This window comes from Haliotis rufescens, unplaced genomic scaffold, assembly GCF_023055435.1.
Source record: "Haliotis rufescens isolate VD_foot unplaced genomic scaffold, xgHalRufe1.0.p SCAF_13, whole genome shotgun sequence".
Classification (NCBI taxonomy): Eukaryota; Metazoa; Mollusca; class Gastropoda; order Lepetellida; family Haliotidae; genus Haliotis; species Haliotis rufescens.
Genome location: NW_025963813.1, coordinates 7,206,443 through 7,226,198, shown reverse-complemented (window position 1 = coordinate 7,226,198; position 19,756 = coordinate 7,206,443). Strand labels below are relative to the sequence as shown.

Genomic DNA, 19,756 nt, shown 5'->3' with positions numbered 1-19,756 from the left:
TCTACCTATTTTCTTAAAGTATGGATGTCGTAGAACTAATCAATCATTCGAGGTTGTTTCTTACAGAATACTTCTCCAAAATATTTCTCATACATACTTTTCTCATTTACTTGATTTTTCTCATTTCAAGATTAAAATTCATTGAAACATAAGATATCGGTAGAAATCACCTTTTTTTAGCAAAATTTTGTTTCGATATCAAAAGGAGCAAAACAAGAAGACTTTTCCCGTTAAATGAGTATGTGGTGAGGAGTTACCTCCCCTCTTTTATTATCGTAACGTGCAAATGTACACATAGAACAATATCATCAAGCATGTGACTAACGTATGTGATTATTGAAACATTAACCAATATATGATTGTATCTTGCATTTTATTTTGTTGCTAAACCCTATTTACGACATTTCGTTACCAAAAACCGTCACGGTAACCGGAAGCACGTGTAGTTGTTGTTTTGGTGGATCGTGAGTGTTGTCAGAACAAAATATGCCACGACAAAGAAGGGCACTGACACAGAGGCAAGAGTCAGACGACGAGTTCGAAACTCCGGCATTCCGAGACATCGGAAAAGATGATGAGACGAAGGAAACCGAAGAAATTGACAGCGAAGAGGATCTGGTGGAAGCAGAAGAAGGTCTGTGTGACTTGTCCTACCTTCTGTAGTTAATGATGTAAAAATAAAACTAGAATTCTGAATTAGTGAACGTCGGCCTTTAATATCTTCTCACCCACACACGCTTACCAACATGTACAATGCCTGTGTGTCGGTAACCAGCTGACAACTCCATGACCCTTCCGTTTACTTTGTTCCGTTTAGTCAGGCCGAAGACCCGGGTTCGATTCCCGACATAGTTACAATGTGTGAAGCCCATTTCTGGTATCCCCCGCCGTGATATTCCTGGAATATTGCTAAAAGCGGCGTAAAAACATACTCACTCACTCACTCACCCACTGTTCCGTTTAGTGTTGTAATATGAGTTTAATGAATAACAAGATCCTTACTTATGTCGTAAAACACTTCCCCTGACACCGAGGAGAAACAACTTTTACAAATGCAAGTCTTAGTTAACATTATATTACCCTATTGATTCAAACACCGACAAGTGTAAGTGCATGTTTTTAGTGCTAATTACCTCCAGCTTCAGTGTAGGATCCCCTTTCCAATCAAGGACCCCCCAGAGCTCCAGATAAGCTGCGTATCTGCGTAAAATACGCATCAGAAATGCAAAAATATGCAGTAAAATGTAATCCAAGGGTATCAAATACGCAACAAACATTACAGATACGCTACAAAAATAAAACTTGTGCGTATCATCAAAATATTGTGAAGTAACCCTGCGTATTCGATTAGGAAATCAGCAACTTATTTTGAAATTATAAACGGGCATTCCGTCAACCTTGCCAAACTCCACATGACAGTTACATAATGATCATTTGCCATCACACTTTCTTGTGGAAGTATCGTGCCATTTTTTAGTCCTATAAAGCTATAAAGACACCAGTTTGCAGGGACTAGATGAATAGTGTTTTTAAATATTTAACTTAAATACCCACATGTGTAAAAACTAGTGCGTAACAGAAAATTGAATACCCAGATAGAATTACTGATACCCAATGATTTTAAAATGCATGGGTAAAATAACCACAACACCAAAAGCTTATCTGGAGCCCTGACCCCCTCATGATCCTTAGGGTTGCCAATTAAACAACTATTTACGATCCTTACGATCCTTATCTTTCCTCTTTAAATGAACTTGATTGTCATTGTTTACCAACGTTGTGGATTGTTGCTCATACTGGAATGTCTGGTCCAGACTAGATTATTTACATGCAGCCAACAAGTAGCTGGACTTTAGCTGAGTGTGGCTTTAAACAACAAACAAAGTATTGGTTGCAGTGTCCGCTGGAGAAGGTTCATCAGATGATGATGAGGACTTGGAATTAGCCCCTGATGATGTTGCCAGTGACGAGGATGACAGTGATGCTGCTCCTGAGGATGTGGGCTTCTCAGAGACCCGGGCAACAGCCCTTTCCCAGATGAGGCAGGCAATGACACAGATAAAAGAAGAAAAACTCCAGTTGAAAGCAAAGAGAAAACAGAGAGATGAAAAGTTTAAGGAACAAAAGGTAGGCTTGTCCGTTTATTGAGGTCAAGAAACTACATGAAGGATCTAACATTTCGATTTAGGCACAACATGCTGCAACCCTAAGTTGTTCCAGGATCTCTGATCAGATTCAGAGTGATTATGATCCCATGGGTGTCAGCTCTATTCTGTTGTGTGTGTAGCAGTGTGTGGAGTCATCCACAGATGACATCCTCACCTTGTCAACTTGCTGACGGGATTAACATCTTTGTATCTTAACCTCTTGTCATGTACACAAGATCAAGATTTGGTCATGTCCGACATCAGATCAGAAGGTCCATCGTTCGCATCCCATCAAGGGACTCGGACATGTGGCTGCTACACGTTTTTCCAAATTGGTGAAAATCTATGACCTGCATCTCTTTTGGTTGGAATATGGCTTGTCGAGGAGTGGACCGGAAGGTCATACTTGGTGACTTGTTGTTGATTTGCATGTCATCATACCCTGCTCACAATATCAACCACTGGTTTGTGTAGCCAAATTGAGATTATTTACAGCCTGCTGTCTTGTAATTGAACTATTGTGGAGTGCAGCATTAAGAACAAACGAAGAAAACACTTCAGGCATTCTGCAACCATTTTTGATGATCACACAGCTTTAAAGTGTAACCATGGTAACATAAGTAAGGTAGAGGTTCTGTAAAATGGTTAATTAATCAATCACCTCTGTGGCCTATTGGACAGAGCGTCAGTGGTTTGATCCCCGGTTGCATCAAACCATAAGACGTTAATAGATGGTTCATCTTGTTGCCCTGCCTGGCACTGGTGGACTCATAGTCTGAATACTGTCTTCATGGGGTATCCATGTAAAACTGACCCATGGTATCTCAGTTGGCTGGCACTATAAAATTATCCAGAACAACCAGCCACACACACACATGCATGCACACTGTTATATGGGGGCAATAAACTTGAACACACAGTAAAAACCCCATTTCACTTAACCCACCTGTTAAGTTTTTTTTAAAATCTGTTCCTGAACCAATATTTCTCTGACATTATGAGCTACTTTGAACTTTGTCAATTATACTACAAGGCAAAAAACAGGGTAACCATTCCATTGTCGATTCTGACAAATTTTGTTGTATTTATGTCCATGATTACGTTCTTTCTTAAAAGTAATTGAGCATAATGCATTTACAGTGTATATGTCCAATTTTCAGCCCTGTTACTTGTAATTCATATATTGTATTGTGATATATGTGATATATTAATAGATACGTATCTTTGTCATATCAATTTGGTGTCCCCCACCATAATAATTGTGGAATAATGCTAAAGGTGGTATAAAACAATACTCATTCACTCATTTCTTGTAATGTGTTGTTTAATAACATGGAGATTCCCACCTGAGTGTATTTTGATATCTGATATATCAACACTTATCTTTAAAACTTGAAAGCTCTACAGCTTGTGAGGAATTTTATTGGGTGAAATTCTGTTTATTATCCAAGGTCTTTCGACTAACATTTCCAGTTTGTAAACAGTGATAACCAGTGTAACAAGGTACAGCGTAACAGCTTCAACGGCAGAGATATTACTGATGGTATGATCTGCAACGCATTGTGATGTAATTTCATTGTAGCGATATCCCTTGATCTCCTCTAGGCGGTCGGGTAGCCGAGTGGTTAAAGCGTTCGCTCGTCACGCCGAAGACCCGGGTTCGATTCCCGCCATGGGTACAATGTGTGAAGCCCATTTCTGGTGTCCCCCGCTGTGATATTGCTGGAATATTGCTAAAAGCCGCGTAAAACCATATTCACTCACTCACTTTATACATATTGTTCATAATTCTTTGATATTCTTATTTCATAATCATCATTTTGATTAAAATCCATTAAAATGTTAACTCATGGTCGACCATCCACTGTATTACATCTCCATTCTGTTATGATGAATACCGCTAAAAATTACCATTTATTATTACAAAATCATTTGCGAAATTTGGAATCCAAGCCATATAACGGAGAGGGGCGTCAACATCGGCTCTATATGGTGTACCCATGTGGTGAATTGGTGTGACGAGTCAACGCTTTAACCTCGCTAGACAAACCCCGCCGCCAATGGCTTTGCCAGTTAGGATTACTTATATAAACAAATGTCAAATCAGGTAAGAAGTGTTGTATATTTCATGCAGGTGTTCACCAGAATAGTCACGTGATGTCATGGTTACGAGTTTAGCCAATCGGGGAACACTTCCGTTGCACGAGGTTTTCCTGCGCGTAATCCAGACTATTGATCGAAACATATGACGCTTACTTTATCAAATGCACCGGTGCATGTGAAATTAATTTCAACAAGCTGTTTAGAATTCCTTTAAAAATCGAGATTACAATGGGCTTAGACCCCTATTTGTCATGTTTATATTATTCACGCGTTACTTTGAACGCTGCGTTGAAAACTTTGGTATGTCATGTGCATTATGAAGCTTGATTTCCTGCCCTGCCGTATGTTTTCACTATGGCGAGTTTTAATTATGTAAACAAATAATCGTTATGGCTGTAACGATTCGCACATGATTCAAATTGACACTTCGAAAAAACACGAAGAAGGCTGAAGACCCGGGCTTGATTCCCTATATGGACACAATGTGCGAAGCCCATTTCTGGTGTCCCCGACGCGATATTGCTGGAATATTGCTAGAACCATACTCACTCCTCCATGAACGTCAAATACCTGAAAGGTGCAGGCGGCCAAACTGTACAGCGGAGAGCTTAGTGTCCGCTTTACAGCGGATGGCTTAGTGTCTGCTTTACAGCGGATGGCTTAGTGTCTGCTTTTCAGCGGATGGCTTAGTGACCGCTTTACAGCAGATGGCTTAGTGTCCGCTTTACAGCGGATGGCTAAGTGACCGCTTTACAGCAGATGGCTTAGTGACCACTTTACAGCAGATGGCTTAGTGTCTGCTTTACAGCGGATGGCTTAGTGACCGCTTTAGAGCGAATGGCTTAGTGACCGCTTTAGAGCGGATGGCTTAGTGTCCGCTTTACCGCGGATAGCTTAGTGTCCGCTTTACAGTGGATGGCTTCATGTCTGCTTTACAGCGGATGGCTTAGTGACCGCTTTACAGCGAATGACATAGTGACCGCTTTACAGCGGATGGCTTTGTGTCTGCTTTACAGTGGATGGCTTAGTGACCGCTTTACAGCGGATGGCTCAGTGACCGCTTCACAGCGGATGGCTTAGTGTCCGCTTTACAGCGAATGGCTTAGTGTCCGCTTTACAGCGGATGGCTTAGTGACCGCTTTACAGCGAATGACATAGTGTCTGCTTTACAGCGGATGGCTTTGTGTCTGCTTTACAGTGGATGGCTTAGTGACCGCTTTACAGCGGATGGCTCAGTGACCGCTTCACAGCGGATGGCTTAGTGTCCGCTTTACAGCGAATGGCTTAGTGTCCGCTTTACAGCGGATGGCTTAGTGACCGCTTTACAGCGAATGACATAGTGTCTGCTTTACAGCGGATGGCTTTGTGTCTGCTTTACAGCGGATGGCTTAGTGTCTGCTTTTCAGGGGATGGCTTAGTGACCGCTTTACAGCAGATGGCTTAGTGACCGCTTTACAGCGTATGGCTTAGTGTCTGCTTTTCAGCGGATGGCTAAGTGACCGCTTTACAGCGGATGGCTTAGTGTCCGATTTACAGCGGATGACAGCATGACATAGTGACCGCTTTACAGTGGATGGCTTAGTGACCGCTTTACAGCACATGGCTTACTGACCGCTTTACAGCAGATGGCTTAGTGTCTGCTTTACAGCGAATGGCTTTGTGTCTGCTTTTCAGCGGATGGCTTAGTGACCGCTTTACAGCGGATGGCTTAGTGACCGCTTTACAGCGCATGACATAGTGACCGCTTTATAGCGGATGGCTTAGTGTCTGCTTTACAGCAGATGGCTTAGTGACCGCTATACAGCAGATGGCTTAGTGACCGCTTTACAGCAGATGGCTTAGTGTCCGCTTTACAGCGGATGGCTAAGTGACCGCTTTAGAGCGGATGGCTTAGTGTCCGCTTTACAGCGGATGGCTTAGTGTCCGCTTTACAGCGGATGGCTTAGTGACCGCTTTACAGCGAATGACATAGTGACCGCTTTACAGCGGATGGCTTAGTGTCAGCTTTACAGCGAATGGCTTAGTGTCCGCTTTACAGCGGATGGCTTAGTGACCGCTTTACAGCGAATGACATAGTGACCGCTTTACAGCGGATGGCTTTGTGTCTGCTTTACAGTGGATGGCTTAGTGTCCGCTTTACAGTGGATGGCTTCATGTCTGCTTTACAGCGGATGGCTTAGTGACCGCTTTACAGCGAATGACATAGTGACCGCTTTACAGCGGATGGCTTAGTGTCAGCTTTACAGCGAATGGCTTAGTGTCCGCTTTACAGCGGATGGCTTAGTGACCGCTTTACAGCGAATGACATAGTGACCGCTTTACAGCGGATGGCTTTGTGTCTGCTTTACAGTGGATGGCTTAGTGTCCGCTTTACAGTGGATGGCTTAGTGACCGCTTTACAGCGGATGGCTCAGTGACCGCTTCACAGCGGATGGCTTAGTGTCCGCTTTACAGCGAATGGCTTAGTGTCCGCTTTACAGCGGATGGCTTAGTGACCGCTTTACAGTGAATGACATAGTGTCTGCTTTACAGCGGATGGCTTTGTGTCTGCTTTACAGTGGATGGCTTAGTGACCGCTTTACAGTGGATGGCTCAGTGATCGCTTTACAGGGGATGGCTTAGTGTCCGTTTTACAGCGATGGCTTAGTTTCCGCTTACAGCGGATGGCTTAGTGTCTGCTTTTCAGGGGATGGCTTAGTGACCGCTTTACAGCAGATGGCTTAGTGACCGCTTTACAGCGGATGGCTTAGTGTCTGCTTTTCAGCGGATGGCTAAGTGACCGCTTTACAGCGGATGGCTTAGTGTCCGCTTTACAGCGGATGACAGCATGACATAGTGACCGCTTTACAGTGGATGGCTTAGTGACCGCTTTACAGCAGATGGCTTACTGACCGCTTTACAGCAGATGGCTTAGTGTCTGCTTTACAGCGAATGGCTTTGTGTCTGCTTTTCAGCGGATGGCTTAGTGACCGCTTTACAGCGGATGGCTTAGTGACCGCTTTACAGCGGATGGCTTAGTGTCCGCTTTACAGCGGATGGCTTAGTGTCTGCTTTACAGCGAATGGCTTTGTGTCTGCTTTACAGCGAATGGCTTAGTGACCGCTTTACAGCGGATGGCTTAGTGTCCGCTTTACAGCGCATGGCTTAGTGTCTGCTTTACAGCGAATGCCTTATGTCTGCTTTACAGCGGATGGCTCAGTGTCCGCTTTACAGCGGATGGCTTAGTGACCGCTTTACAGCGAATGACATAGTGACCGCTTTACAGCAGATGGCTTAGTGTCTGCTTTACAGCGAATGGCTTTGTGTCCGCTTTACAGTGGATGGCTCAGTGACCGCTTCACAGCGGATGGCTTAGTGTCCGCTTTACAGCGGAGAGCTTAGTGTCCGCTTTTTAGCGGATGGCTTAGTGACCGCTTTACAGCGGATGGCTTAGTGACCGCTTTACAGCGGATGACATAGTGACCAATTTACAGCGGATGGCTTAGTGATCGCTTTACAGCGGATGGCTTAGTGACCGCTTTACAGCGGATGGCTTAGTGACCGCTTTACAGCGAATGACATAGTGACCGCTTTACAGCAGATGGCTTAGTGACCGCTTTACAGCGGATGGCTTAGTGACCGCTTTACAGCGAATGACATAGTGACCGCTTTACAGCGGATGGCTTATGTCTGCTTTACAGCGGATGGCTTAGTGACCACTTTACAGCGAATGACATAGTGACTGCTTTACAGCGGATGGCTTAGTGTCTGCTTTACAGCGGATGGCTTTGTGTCTGCTATACAGCGGATGGCTTAGTGACAGATTTGCAGCGGATGGCTCAGTGACCGCTTTACAGCGAATGACATAGTGACCGCTTTACAGCGGATGGCTTAGTGTCTGCTTTACAGCGAATGGCTTTGTGTCTGCTTTACAGCGGATGGCTTAGTGTCTGCTTTTCAGGGGATGGCTTAGTGACCGCTTTACAGCAGATGGCTTAGTGACCGCTATACAGCAGATGGCTTAGTGACCGCTTTACAGCAGATGGCTTAGTGATCGCTTTACAGCGGATGGCTAAGTGACCGCTTTAGAGCGGATGGCTCAGTGACCGCTTTACAGCGGATGGCTTAGTGTCCGTTTTACAGCGATGGCTTAGTGTCCGCTTTACAGCGGATGGCTTAGTGTCTGCTTTTCAGGGGATGGCTTAGTGTCGGCTTTACAGCGAATGGCTTTGTGTCCGCTTTACAGCGGATGGCTTAGTGACCGCTTTACAGCGGATGGCTCAGTGACTGCTTCACAGCGGATGGCTTAGTGTCCGCTTTACAGCGGAGAGCTTAGTGTCCGCTTAACAGCTGATGGCTTAGTGTCTGCTTTACAACGGATGGCTTAGTGACCGCTTCACAGCGGATGACATAGTGACCACTTTACAGCGGATGGCTTAGTGTCTGCTTTACAGCAGATGGCTTAGTGACCGCTTTACAGCGAATGACATAGTGTCTGCTTTACAGCGGATGGCTTTGTGTCTGCTTTACAGTGGATGGCTTAGTGACCGCTTTACAGCGGATGGCTCAGTGACCGCTTCACAGCGGATGGCTTAGTGTCCGCTTTACAGCGAATGGCTTAGTGTCCGCTTTACAGCAGATGGCTTAGTGACCGCTTTACAGCGAATGACATAGTGTCTGCTTTACAGCGGATGGCTTTGTGTCTGCTTTACAGCGGATGGCTTAGTGTCTGCTTTTCAGGGGATGGCTTAGTGACCGCTTTACAGCAGATGGCTTAGTGACCGCTTTACAGCGTATGGCTTAGTGTCTGCTTTTCAGCGGATGGCTAAGTGACCGCTTTACAGCGGATGGCTTAGTGTCCGATTTACAGCGGATGACAGCATGACATAGTGACCGCTTTACAGTGGATGGCTTAGTGACCGCTTTACAGCACATGGCTTACTGACCGCTTTACAGCAGATGGCTTAGTGTCTGCTTTACAGCGAATGGCTTTGTGTCTGCTTTTCAGCGGATGGCTTAGTGACCGCTTTACAGCGGATGGCTTAGTGACCGCTTTACAGCGCATGACATAGTGACCGCTTTATAGCGGATGGCTTAGTGTCTGCTTTACAGCGAAATCAGCGGATGGCTCAGTGTCCGCTTTACAGCGGATGGCTTAGTGACCGCTTTACAGCGAATGACATAGTGTCTGCTTTACAGCGAATGGCTTTGTGTCTGCTTTTCAGCGGATGGCTTAGTGACCGCTTTACAGCGGATGGCTTAGTGACCGCTTTACAGCGCATGACATAGTGACCGCTTTATAGCGGATGGCTTAGTGACCGCTTTACAGCGAAATCAGCGGATGGCTCAGTGTCCGCTTTACAGCGGATGGCTTAGTGACCGCTTTACAGCGAATGACATAGTGTCTGCTTTACAGCGGATGGCTTTGTGTCTGCTTTACAGTGGATGGCTTAGTGACCGCTTTACAGCAGATGGCTTAGTGACCGCTTTACAGCAGATGGCTTAGTGACCGCTTTACAGCGGATGGCTAAGTGACCGCTTTAGAGCGGATGGCTTAGTGACCGCTTCAGAGCGGATGGCTTAGTGTCCGCTTTACAGCGGATGGCTTAGTGACCGCTTTACAGCGAATGACATAGTGACCGCTTTACAGCGGATGGCTTAGTGACCGCTTTACAGCGAATGACATAGTGTCTGCTTTACAGCGGATGGCTTTGTGTCTGCTTTACAGTGGATGGCTTAGTGACCGCTTTAACCTCGCTAGACAAACCCCGCCGCCAATGGCTTTGCCAGTTAGGATTACTTATATAAACAAATGTCAAATCAGGTAAGAAGTGTTGTATATTTCATGCAGGTGTTCACCAGAATAGTCACGTGATGTCATGGTTACGAGTTTAGCCAATCGGGGAACACTTCCGTTGCACGAGGTTTTCCTGCGCGTAATCCAGACTATTGATCGAAACATATGACGCTTACTTTATCAAATGCACCGGTGCATGTGAAATTAATTTCAACAAGCTGTTTAGAATTCCTTTAAAAATCGAGATTACAATGGGCTTAGACCCCTATTTGTCATGTTTATATTATTCACGCGTTACTTTGAACGCTGCGTTGAAAACTTTGGTATGTCATGTGCATTATGAAGCTTGATTTCCTGCCCTGCCGTATGTTTTCACTATGGCGAGTTTTAATTATGTAAACAAATAATCGTTATGGCTGTAACGATTCGCACATGATTCAAATTGACACTTCGAAAAAACACGAAGAAGGCTGAAGACCCGGGCTTGATTCCCTATATGGACACAATGTGCGAAGCCCATTTCTGGTGTCCCCGACGCGATATTGCTGGAATATTGCTAGAACCATACTCACTCCTCCATGAACGTCAAATACCTGAAAGGTGCAGGCGGCCAAACTGTACAGCGGAGAGCTTAGTGTCCGCTTTACAGCGGATGGCTTAGTGTCTGCTTTACAGCGGATGGCTTAGTGTCTGCTTTTCAGCGGATGGCTTAGTGACCGCTTTACAGCAGATGGCTTAGTGTCCGCTTTACAGCGGATGGCTAAGTGACCGCTTTACAGCAGATGGCTTAGTGACCACTTTACAGCAGATGGCTTAGTGTCTGCTTTACAGCGGATGGCTTAGTGACCGCTTTAGAGCGAATGGCTTAGTGACCGCTTTAGAGCGGATGGCTTAGTGTCCGCTTTACCGCGGATAGCTTAGTGTCCGCTTTACAGTGGATGGCTTCATGTCTGCTTTACAGCGGATGGCTTAGTGACCGCTTTACAGCGAATGACATAGTGACCGCTTTACAGCGGATGGCTTTGTGTCTGCTTTACAGTGGATGGCTTAGTGACCGCTTTACAGCGGATGGCTCAGTGACCGCTTCACAGCGGATGGCTTAGTGTCCGCTTTACAGCGAATGGCTTAGTGTCCGCTTTACAGCGGATGGCTAAGTGACCGCTTTACAGCAGATGGCTTAGTGACCACTATACAGCAGATGGCTTAGTGACCGCTTTACAGCAGATGGCTTAGTGTCCGCTTTACAGCGGATGGCTAAGTGACCGCTTTAGAGCGGATGGCTTAGTGTCCGCTTTACAGCGGATAGCTTAGTGTCCGCTTTACAGCGGATGGCTTAGTGACCGCTTTACAGCGAATGACATAGTGACCGCTTTACAGCGGTTGGCTTTGTGTCTGCTTTACAGTGGATGGCTTAGTGTCCGCTTTACAGTGGATGGCTTCATGTCTGCTTTACAGCGGATGGCTTAGTGACCGCTTTACAGCGAATGACATAGTGACCGCTTTACAGCGGATGGCTTAGTGTCAGCTTTACAGCGAATGGCTTAGTGTCCGCTTTACAGCGGATGGCTTAGTGACCGCTTTACAGCGAATGACATAGTGACCGCTTTACAGCGGATGGCTTTGTGTCTGCTTTACAGTGGATGGCTTAGTGTCCGCTTTACAGTGGATGGCTTAGTGACCGCTTTACAGCGGATGGCTCAGTGACCGCTTCACAGCGGATGGCTTAGTGTCTGCTTTACAGCGAATGGCTTAGTGTCCGCTTTACAGCGGATGGCTTAGTGACCGCTTTACAGTGAATGACATAGTGTCTGCTTTACAGCGGATGGCTTTGTGTCTGCTTTACAGTGGATGGCTTAGTGACCGCTTTACAGTGGATGGCTCAGTGATCGCTTTACAGGGGATGGCTTAGTGTCCGTTTTACAGCGATGGCTTAGTTTCCGCTTACAGCGGATGGCTTAGTGTCTGCTTTTCAGGGGATGGCTTAGTGACCGCTTTACAGCAGATGGCTTAGTGACCGCTTTACAGCGGATGGCTTAGTGTCTGCTTTACAGCGAATGGCTTTGTGTCTGCTTTTCAGCGGATGGCTTAGTGACCGCTTTACAGCGGATGGCTTAGTGACCGCTTTACAGCGGATGGCTTAGTGTCCGCTTTACAGCGGATGGCTTAGTGTCTGCTTTACAGCGAATGGCTTTGTGCCTGCTTTACAGCGAATGGCTTAGTGACCGCTTTACAGCGGATGGCTTAGTGTCCGCTTTACAGCGCATGGCTTAGTGTCTGCTTTACAGCGGATGCCTTATGTCTGCTTTACAGCGGATGGCTCAGTGTCCGCTTTACAGCGGATGGCTTAGTGACCGCTTTACAGCGAATGACATAGTGACCGCTTTACAGCAGATGGCTTAGTGTCTGCTTTACAGCGAATGGCTTTGTGTCCGCTTTACAGTGGATGGCTCAGTGACCGCTTCACAGCGGATGGCTTAGTGTCCGCTTTACAGCGGAGAGCTTAGTGTCCGCTTTTTAGCGGATGGCTTAGTGACCGCTTTACAGCGGATGGCTTAGTGACCGCTTTACAGCGGATGACATAGTGACCGCTTTACAGCGGATGGCTTATGTCTGCTTTACAGCGGATGGCTTAGTGACCACTTTACAGCGAATGACATAGTGACTGCTTTACAGCGGATGGCTTAGTGTCTGCTTTACAGCGGATGGCTTTGTGTCTGCTATACAGCGGATGGCTTAGTGACCGATTTGCAGCGGATGGCTCAGTGACCGCTTTACAGCGAATGACATAGTGACCGCTTTACAGCGGATGGCTTAGTGTCTGCTTTACAGCGAATGGCTTTGTGTCTGCTTTACAGCGGATGGCTTAGTGTCTGCTTTTCAGGGGATGGCTTAGTGACCGCTTTACAGCAGATGGCTTAGTGACCGCTATACAGCAGATGGCTTAGTGACCGCTTTACAGCGGATGGCTTAGTGATCGCTTTACAGCGGATGGCTAAGTGACCGCTTTAGAGCGGATGGCTCAGTGACCGCTTTACAGCGGATGGCTTAGTGTCCGTTTTACAGCGATGGCTTAGTGTCCGCTTTACAGCGGATGGCTTAGTGTCTGCTTTTCAGGGGATGGCTTAGTGTCGGCTTTACAGCGAATGGCTTTGTGTCCGCTTTACAGCGGATGGCTTAGTGACCGCTTTACAGCGGATGGCTCAGTGACCGCTTCACAGCGGATGGCTTAGTGTCCGCTTTACAGCGGAGAGCTTAGTGTCCGCTTAACAGCTGATGGCTTAGTGTCTGCTTTTCAACGGATGACTTAGTGACCGCTTTACAGCGGATGACATAGTGACCACTTTACAGCGGATGGCTTAGTGTCTGCTTTACAGCAGATGGCTTAGTGACCGCTATACAGCAGATGGCTTAGTGACCGCTTTACAGCAGATGGCTTAGTGACCGCTTTACAGCGGATGGCTAAGTGACCGCTTTAGAGCGGATGGCTTAGTGACCGCTTCAGAGCGGATGGCTTAGTGTCCGCTTTACAGCGGATGGCTTAGTGACCGCTTTACAGCGAATGACATAGTGACCGCTTTACAGCGGATGGCTTAGTGACCGCTTTACAGCGAATGACATAGTGTCTGCTTTACAGCGGATGGCTTTGTGTCTGCTTTACAGTGGATGGCTTAGTGACCGCTTTACAGCGGATGGCTCAGTGACCGCTTTACAGCGGATGGCTTAGTGTCCGTTTTACAGCGATGGCTTAGTGTCCGCTTTACAGCGGATGGCTTAGTGTCTGCTTTTCAGGGGATGGCTTAGTGACCGCTTTACAGCAGATGGCTTAGTGACCGCTTTACAGCGGATGGCTTAGTGTCTGCTTTTCAGCGGATGGCTAAGTGACCGCTTTACAGCGAATGGCTTTGTGTCTGCTTTACAGCGGATGGCTTAGTGACCGCTTTACAGCGGATGGCTTAGTGTCCGCTTTACAGCGGATGGCTTAGTGTCTGCTTTACAGCAGATGGCTTATGTCTGCTTTACAGCGTATGGCTTAGTGTCCGCTTTACAGCGAATGGCTTAGTGACCGCTTTACAGCGGATGACATAGTGACCGCTTTACAGCGGATGGCTTAGTGTCTGCTTTACAGCAGATGGCTTAGTGACCGCTATACAGCAGATGGCTTAGTGACCGCTTTACAGCAGATGGCTTAGTGTCCGCTTTACAGCGGATGGATAAGTGACCGTTTTACAGTGGATGGCTTAGTGTCCGTTTTACAGCGATGGCTTAGTGTTCGCTTTACAGCGGATGGCTTAGTGTCTGCTTTTCAGGGGATGGCTTAGTGACTGCTTTACAGCAGATGGCTTAGTGACCGCTTTACAGCGGATGGCTTAGTGTCTGCTTTTCAGCGGATGGCTAAGTGACCGCTTTACAGCGGATGGCTTAGTGTCCGCTTTACAGCGGATGACAGCATGACATAGTGACCGCTTTACAGTGGATGGCTTAGTGACCGCTTTACAGCACATGGCTTAGTGACCGCTTTACAGCAGATGGCTTAGTGTCCGCTTTACAGCGGATGGCTTAGTAACCGCTTTACAGCAGATGGCTTAGTGTCGCCTTTACAGCGGATGGCTTAGTGACCGCTTTACAGCGAATGACATAGTGACCGCTTTACAGGGGATGTCTTAGTGTCTGCTTTACAGAGGATGGCTTTGTGTCCGCTTTACAGGGGATGGCTTAGTGACCGCTTTACAGCGGATGGCTTAGTCTGTGCTTTACAGCGGATGGCTTAGTGTCCGCTTTACAGCGGATGGTTTAGTGTCTGCTTTACAGCAGATGGCTTAGTGACCGCTTTACAGCAGATGGCTTAGTGTCTGCTTTACAGCGGATGGCTCAGTGACCGCTTTACAGCAGATGGCTTAGTGACCGCTTTACAGCGGATGGCTTAATGTCTGCTTTACAGCGGATGGCTTTGTGACCACTTTACAGCAGATGGCTTAGTGACCGCTTTACAGCTGATGGCTTAGTGACCGCTTTACAGCGGATGGCTTAGTGACCGCTTTACAGCGAATGACATAGTGACCGCTTTACAGCGGATGGCTTAGTGACCGCTTTACAGCGGATGGCTTAGTGACCGCTTTACAGCGAATGACATAGTGACCGCTTTACAGCGGATGGCTTATGTCTGCTTTACAGCGGATGGCTTAGTGTCCGCCTTACAGCGGATGGCTTAGTGACCGCTTTACAGCGAATGACATAGTGACTGCTTTACAGCGGATGGCTTAGTGTCTGCTTTACAGCGGATGGCTTTGTGTCTGCTTTACAGTGGATGGCTTAGTGACCGCTTTGCAGCGGATGGCTCAGTGACCGCTTTACAGCGAATGACAAAGTGACCGCTTTACAGCGGATGGCTTAGTGTCTGCTTTACAGCGAATGGCTTTGTGTCTGCTTTACAGCGGATGGCTTAGTGACCGCTTTACAGCGGATGGCTTAGTGTCCGCTTTACAGCGGATGGCTTAGTGTCTGCTTTACAGCGGATGGCTTATGTCTGCTTTACAGCGTATGGCTTAGTGTCCGCTTTACAGCGGATGGCTTAGTGACCGCTTTACAGCGAATGACATGGTGACCGCTTTACAGCAGATGGCTTAGTGTCGGCTTTACAGCGAATGGCTTTGTGTCCGCTTTACAGCGGATGGCTTAGTGACCGCTTTACAGCGGATGGCTCAGTGACCGCTTCACAGCGGATGGCTTAGTGTCCGCTTTACAGCGGAGAGCTTAGTGTCCGCTTAACAGCTGATGGCTTAGTGTCTGCTTTTCAACGGATGGCTTAGTGACCGCTTTACAGCGGATGACATAGTGACCACTTTACAGCGGATGGCTTAGTGTCTGCTTTACAGCGGATGGCTTAGTGACCGCTATACAGCAGATGGCTTAGTGACCGCTTTACAGCAGATGACTTAGTGACCGCTTTACAGCGGATGGCTAAGTGACCGCTTTAGAGCGGATGGCTTAGTGACCGCTTCAGAGCGGATGGCTTAGTGTCCGCTTTACAGCGGATGGCTTAGTGACCGCTTTACAGCGAATGACATAGTGACCGCTTTACAGCGGATGGCTTAGTGACCGCTTTACAGCGAATGACATAGTGTCTGCTTTACAGCGGATGGCTTTGTGTCTGCTTTACAGCGGATGGCTTAGTGACCGCTTTACAGCGGATGGCTCAGTGACCGCTTTACAGCGGATGGCTTAGTGTCTGCTTTTCAGGGGATGGCTTAGTGACCGCTTTACAGCAGATGGCTTAGTGACCGCTTTACAGCGGATGGCTTTGTGTCTGCTTTACAGCGGATGGCTTAGTGACCGCTTTACAGCGGATGGCTTAGTGTCCGCTTTACAGCGGATGGCTTAGTGTCTGCTTTACAGCAGATGGCTTATGTCTGCTTTACAGCGTATGGCTTAGTGTCCGCTTTACAGCGAATGACATAGTGACCGCTTTACAGCAGATGGCTTAGTGTCTGCTTTACAGCGAATGGCTTTGTGTCCGCTTTACAGCGGATGGCTTAGTGACCGCTTTACAGCGGATGGCTCAGTGACCGCTTCACAGCGGATGGCTTAGTGTCTGCTTTACAGCTGATGGCTTAGTGTCTGCTTTACAGCTGATGGCTTAGTGTCCGCTTTACAGCTGATGGCTTAGTGTCCGCTTTTCAGCGGATGGCTTAGTGACCGCTTTACAGCGGATGGCTTAGTGACCGCTTTACAGCGGATGGCTTAGTGACCGCTTTACAGCGAATGGCTTAGTGTCTGCTTTACAGCGGATGGCTTAGTGACCGCTATACAGCAGATGGCTTAGTGACCGCTTTACAGCGGATGGCTTAGTGTCCGCTTTACAGCGGATGGCTTAGTGACCGCTTTACAGCGAATGACATAGTGACCGCTTTACAGCAGATGGCTTAGTGACCGCTTTACAGCGGATGGCTTAGTGACCGCTTTACAGCGAATGACATAGTGACCGCTTTACAGCGGATGGCTTATGTCTGCTTTACAGCGGATGGCTTAGTGTCCGCCTTACAGCGGATGGCTTAGTGACCGCTTTACAGCGAATGACATAGTGACTGCTTTACAGCGGATGGCTTAGTGTCTGCTTTACAGCGGATGGCTTAGTGTCTGCTTTACAGCGGATGGCTTAGTGACCGCTTTGCAGCGGATGGCTCAGTGACCGCTTTACAGCGAATGACAAAGTGACCGCTTTACAGCGGATGGCTTAGTGTCTGCTTTACAGCGAATGGCTTTGTGTCTGCTTTACAGCGGATGGCTTAGTGACCGCTTTACAGCGGATGGCTTAGTGTCCGCTTTACAGCGGATGGCTTAGTGTCTGCTTTACAGCGGATGGCTTATGTCTGCTTTACAGCGGATGGCTTAGTGACCGCTTTACAGCGAATGACATGGTGACCGCTTTACAGCAGATGGCTTAGTGTCGGCTTTACAGCAAATGGCTTTGTGTCCGCTTTACAGCGGATGGCTTAGTGACCGCTTTACAGCGGATGGCTCAGTGACCGCTTCACAGCGGATGGCTTAGTGTCTTTTTACAGCGGAGAGCTTAGTGTCCGCTTAACAGCTGATGGCTTAGTGTCTGCTTTTCAACGGATGGCTTAGTGACCGCTATACAGCTGATGGCTTAGTGACCGCTTTACAGCGGATGGCTCAGTGACCGCTTCACAGCGGATGGCTTAGTGTCCGCTTTACAGCGGATGGCTTAGTGTCCGCTTTACAGCGGATGGCTTAGTGACCGCTTTACAGCGGATGGCTTAGTGACCGCTTTACAGCGGATGGCTTAGTGTCCGCTTGACAGCAGATGGCTTAGTGACCGCTTTACAGCAGATGGCTTAGTGTCTGCTTTACAGCGGATGGCTTATGTCTGCTTTTCAGCGGATGGCTTAGTGACCGCTTTACAGCGGATGGCTTAGTGATGTAATAAAATAAATTTATCAACTGTCATGATCTTTGTTGTACTTATAATTGTCTGGACCGGACAGTCCAGTGATTAATACTATGAGCAACGATCCAAGGTTCATTGTTGTTTTTTCAAGACACCTTTAGGCAAATTCAAGGCAAGTAAAAAGCAGAGTTGTGTCCCTTTGTTGCAACAGAACCCTATGAATGTGGGTTCGAATCCTCGTACGTCCCAATTATGTTTTCAGCATAATACCCGTGCTCTTGGGTTTTAACAAAGCAGCAAACATCTGAGACCTGCATTACTTTAGCCTTTTCTCCTACCTAAAACTGACACAGCGTGATATAACTGGAGAACTGGTCAAAGCGGTGTTGAACCTAACTGACAAACAGACACATTCGCACGAATATGTGATTCAAACGCATGATCATAGGTTTCTGGCACACCCGAGAGGCGCACAGCAAATTAAGTCCTTAGATGACTGAGCCCCATTCGAACCAAAGGCTGTGATACTGTGAAATGGTTCCAAGTCTGTGCATGTTACCCTCAATTAAAATTCAGCTTCGCTTGAAGCACTTGTAAAATCTCCTTTCCTTCTCGAACAGAAAGGATGCAAATCAAAGACATCTGTATAAACAGATTTATATCTACCAAGGACAACAGGCACTATATCATATTGATTGACATTTTATTGACACCGCTATATACAAAGTTATAATATCTTGAAGCAAATGATATTTACTGCAGACAACCACATGCAAAAGGAGGTCATACCAATAATGTGCCCGTGAAGCTGAAATGTTCAACTACATCTGTAGTGATGATAGAAACACACAATTATTGCATAGGGAAGTAATGTCAACATGATTTCAAAATAAGATATAAACAGGGATCCAGATTCGGTATTTACTCACACGTTATCATTCACATTGGAGATCAATATATTTTTACTCCCTCTGGTCCAATCTATGGGGTATTTTTACACCAATCAGAAGACATTTTTTAAACATTCATTTTTGTGACATGCCTTCACCCTCTCAGTAATTAACAAGCTGAATAGGAAGCAATTAATAATTAATTGGGTAATGGTGATATATTTTACACAAATAGGAAGAGTATTTGGAGCTAAGAATAGAGTTTTGATGCCGCATTGAACAGTATTTTAGCTATCACATCATGTCAACTTTATCACTAAGGTGAAGCCCACTAGTATGGTTATGGTGCTGACAAACCAAGAAACAATTAGGTAATCTGGGATTCAAACCCACATTGATTTCTGGCACAGTAACTTGGCAACAAGTACCATCTTGTAATGTCGTCACTGGTTATGGAACCACTCATCCAACATTCTATCCACTACACAATGGAGACATCCATATGATAAAGGAAGAATTTTCAATATTAAACATTCAACAAAATTCAAGCTATTTACACAGAGCCGACTCAGAAGAGCAGAGTTAAATAACATGATCATAGAGAAAAATACAGAAAATGTATACAAAAGCAAAAGTTAGATATAACATGGCACAACGGCTCAAATAACAAACTAAACAAATCAGTGCTTTATACAGTACTTTGATTACAGATCTGCCACCCCCCAAATAATTCACAAATGTGCAACAAAATTCTGATCTTTCCACCAAGTTTCAATTTAGTTGAAAAAGAACTCTTTCAAGCCGATCAATATGAGAAGGGAAGTAACACTTTTGAACAAACCGCACCCTGACGATGGACCTCTGAAGTAGCCCTAAATTCTACTTCTACTAACCCACAAGGAGCACTTCTTCATTCAGTAATTTTCTTTGTTGT

The 19,756-nt window shown here is 46.5% G+C and overlaps 1 protein-coding gene across 1 annotated transcript; it reads left to right on the top strand.

The window, feature by feature from the left end:
- Positions 1-402: 402 nt before the first annotated feature.
- Positions 403-3,777, top strand: LOC125378786 (ribosome biogenesis protein BOP1 homolog). The gene is made up of 2 exons (XM_048394750.1): positions 403-634; positions 1,898-3,777. The coding sequence occupies exons 1-2, from the start codon at positions 487-489 to the stop codon at positions 2,146-2,148; spliced, it is 399 nt and encodes a 132-aa protein (XP_048250707.1). The 5' UTR covers positions 403-486; the 3' UTR covers positions 2,149-3,777.
- Positions 3,778-19,756: the final 15,979 nt, after the last annotated feature.

Excerpts from the sequence above, each read along its gene's own strand:
- LOC125378786 (XM_048394750.1), top strand. The coding sequence starts at position 487 with ATGCCACGACAAAGAAGGGCACTGACACAGAGGCAAGAGTCAGACGAC. Across the intron at positions 635-1,897 it reads TCTGGTGGAAGCAGAAGAAG|TGTCCGCTGGAGAAGGTTCA; the intron begins GTCTGTGTGACT and ends TATTGGTTGCAG.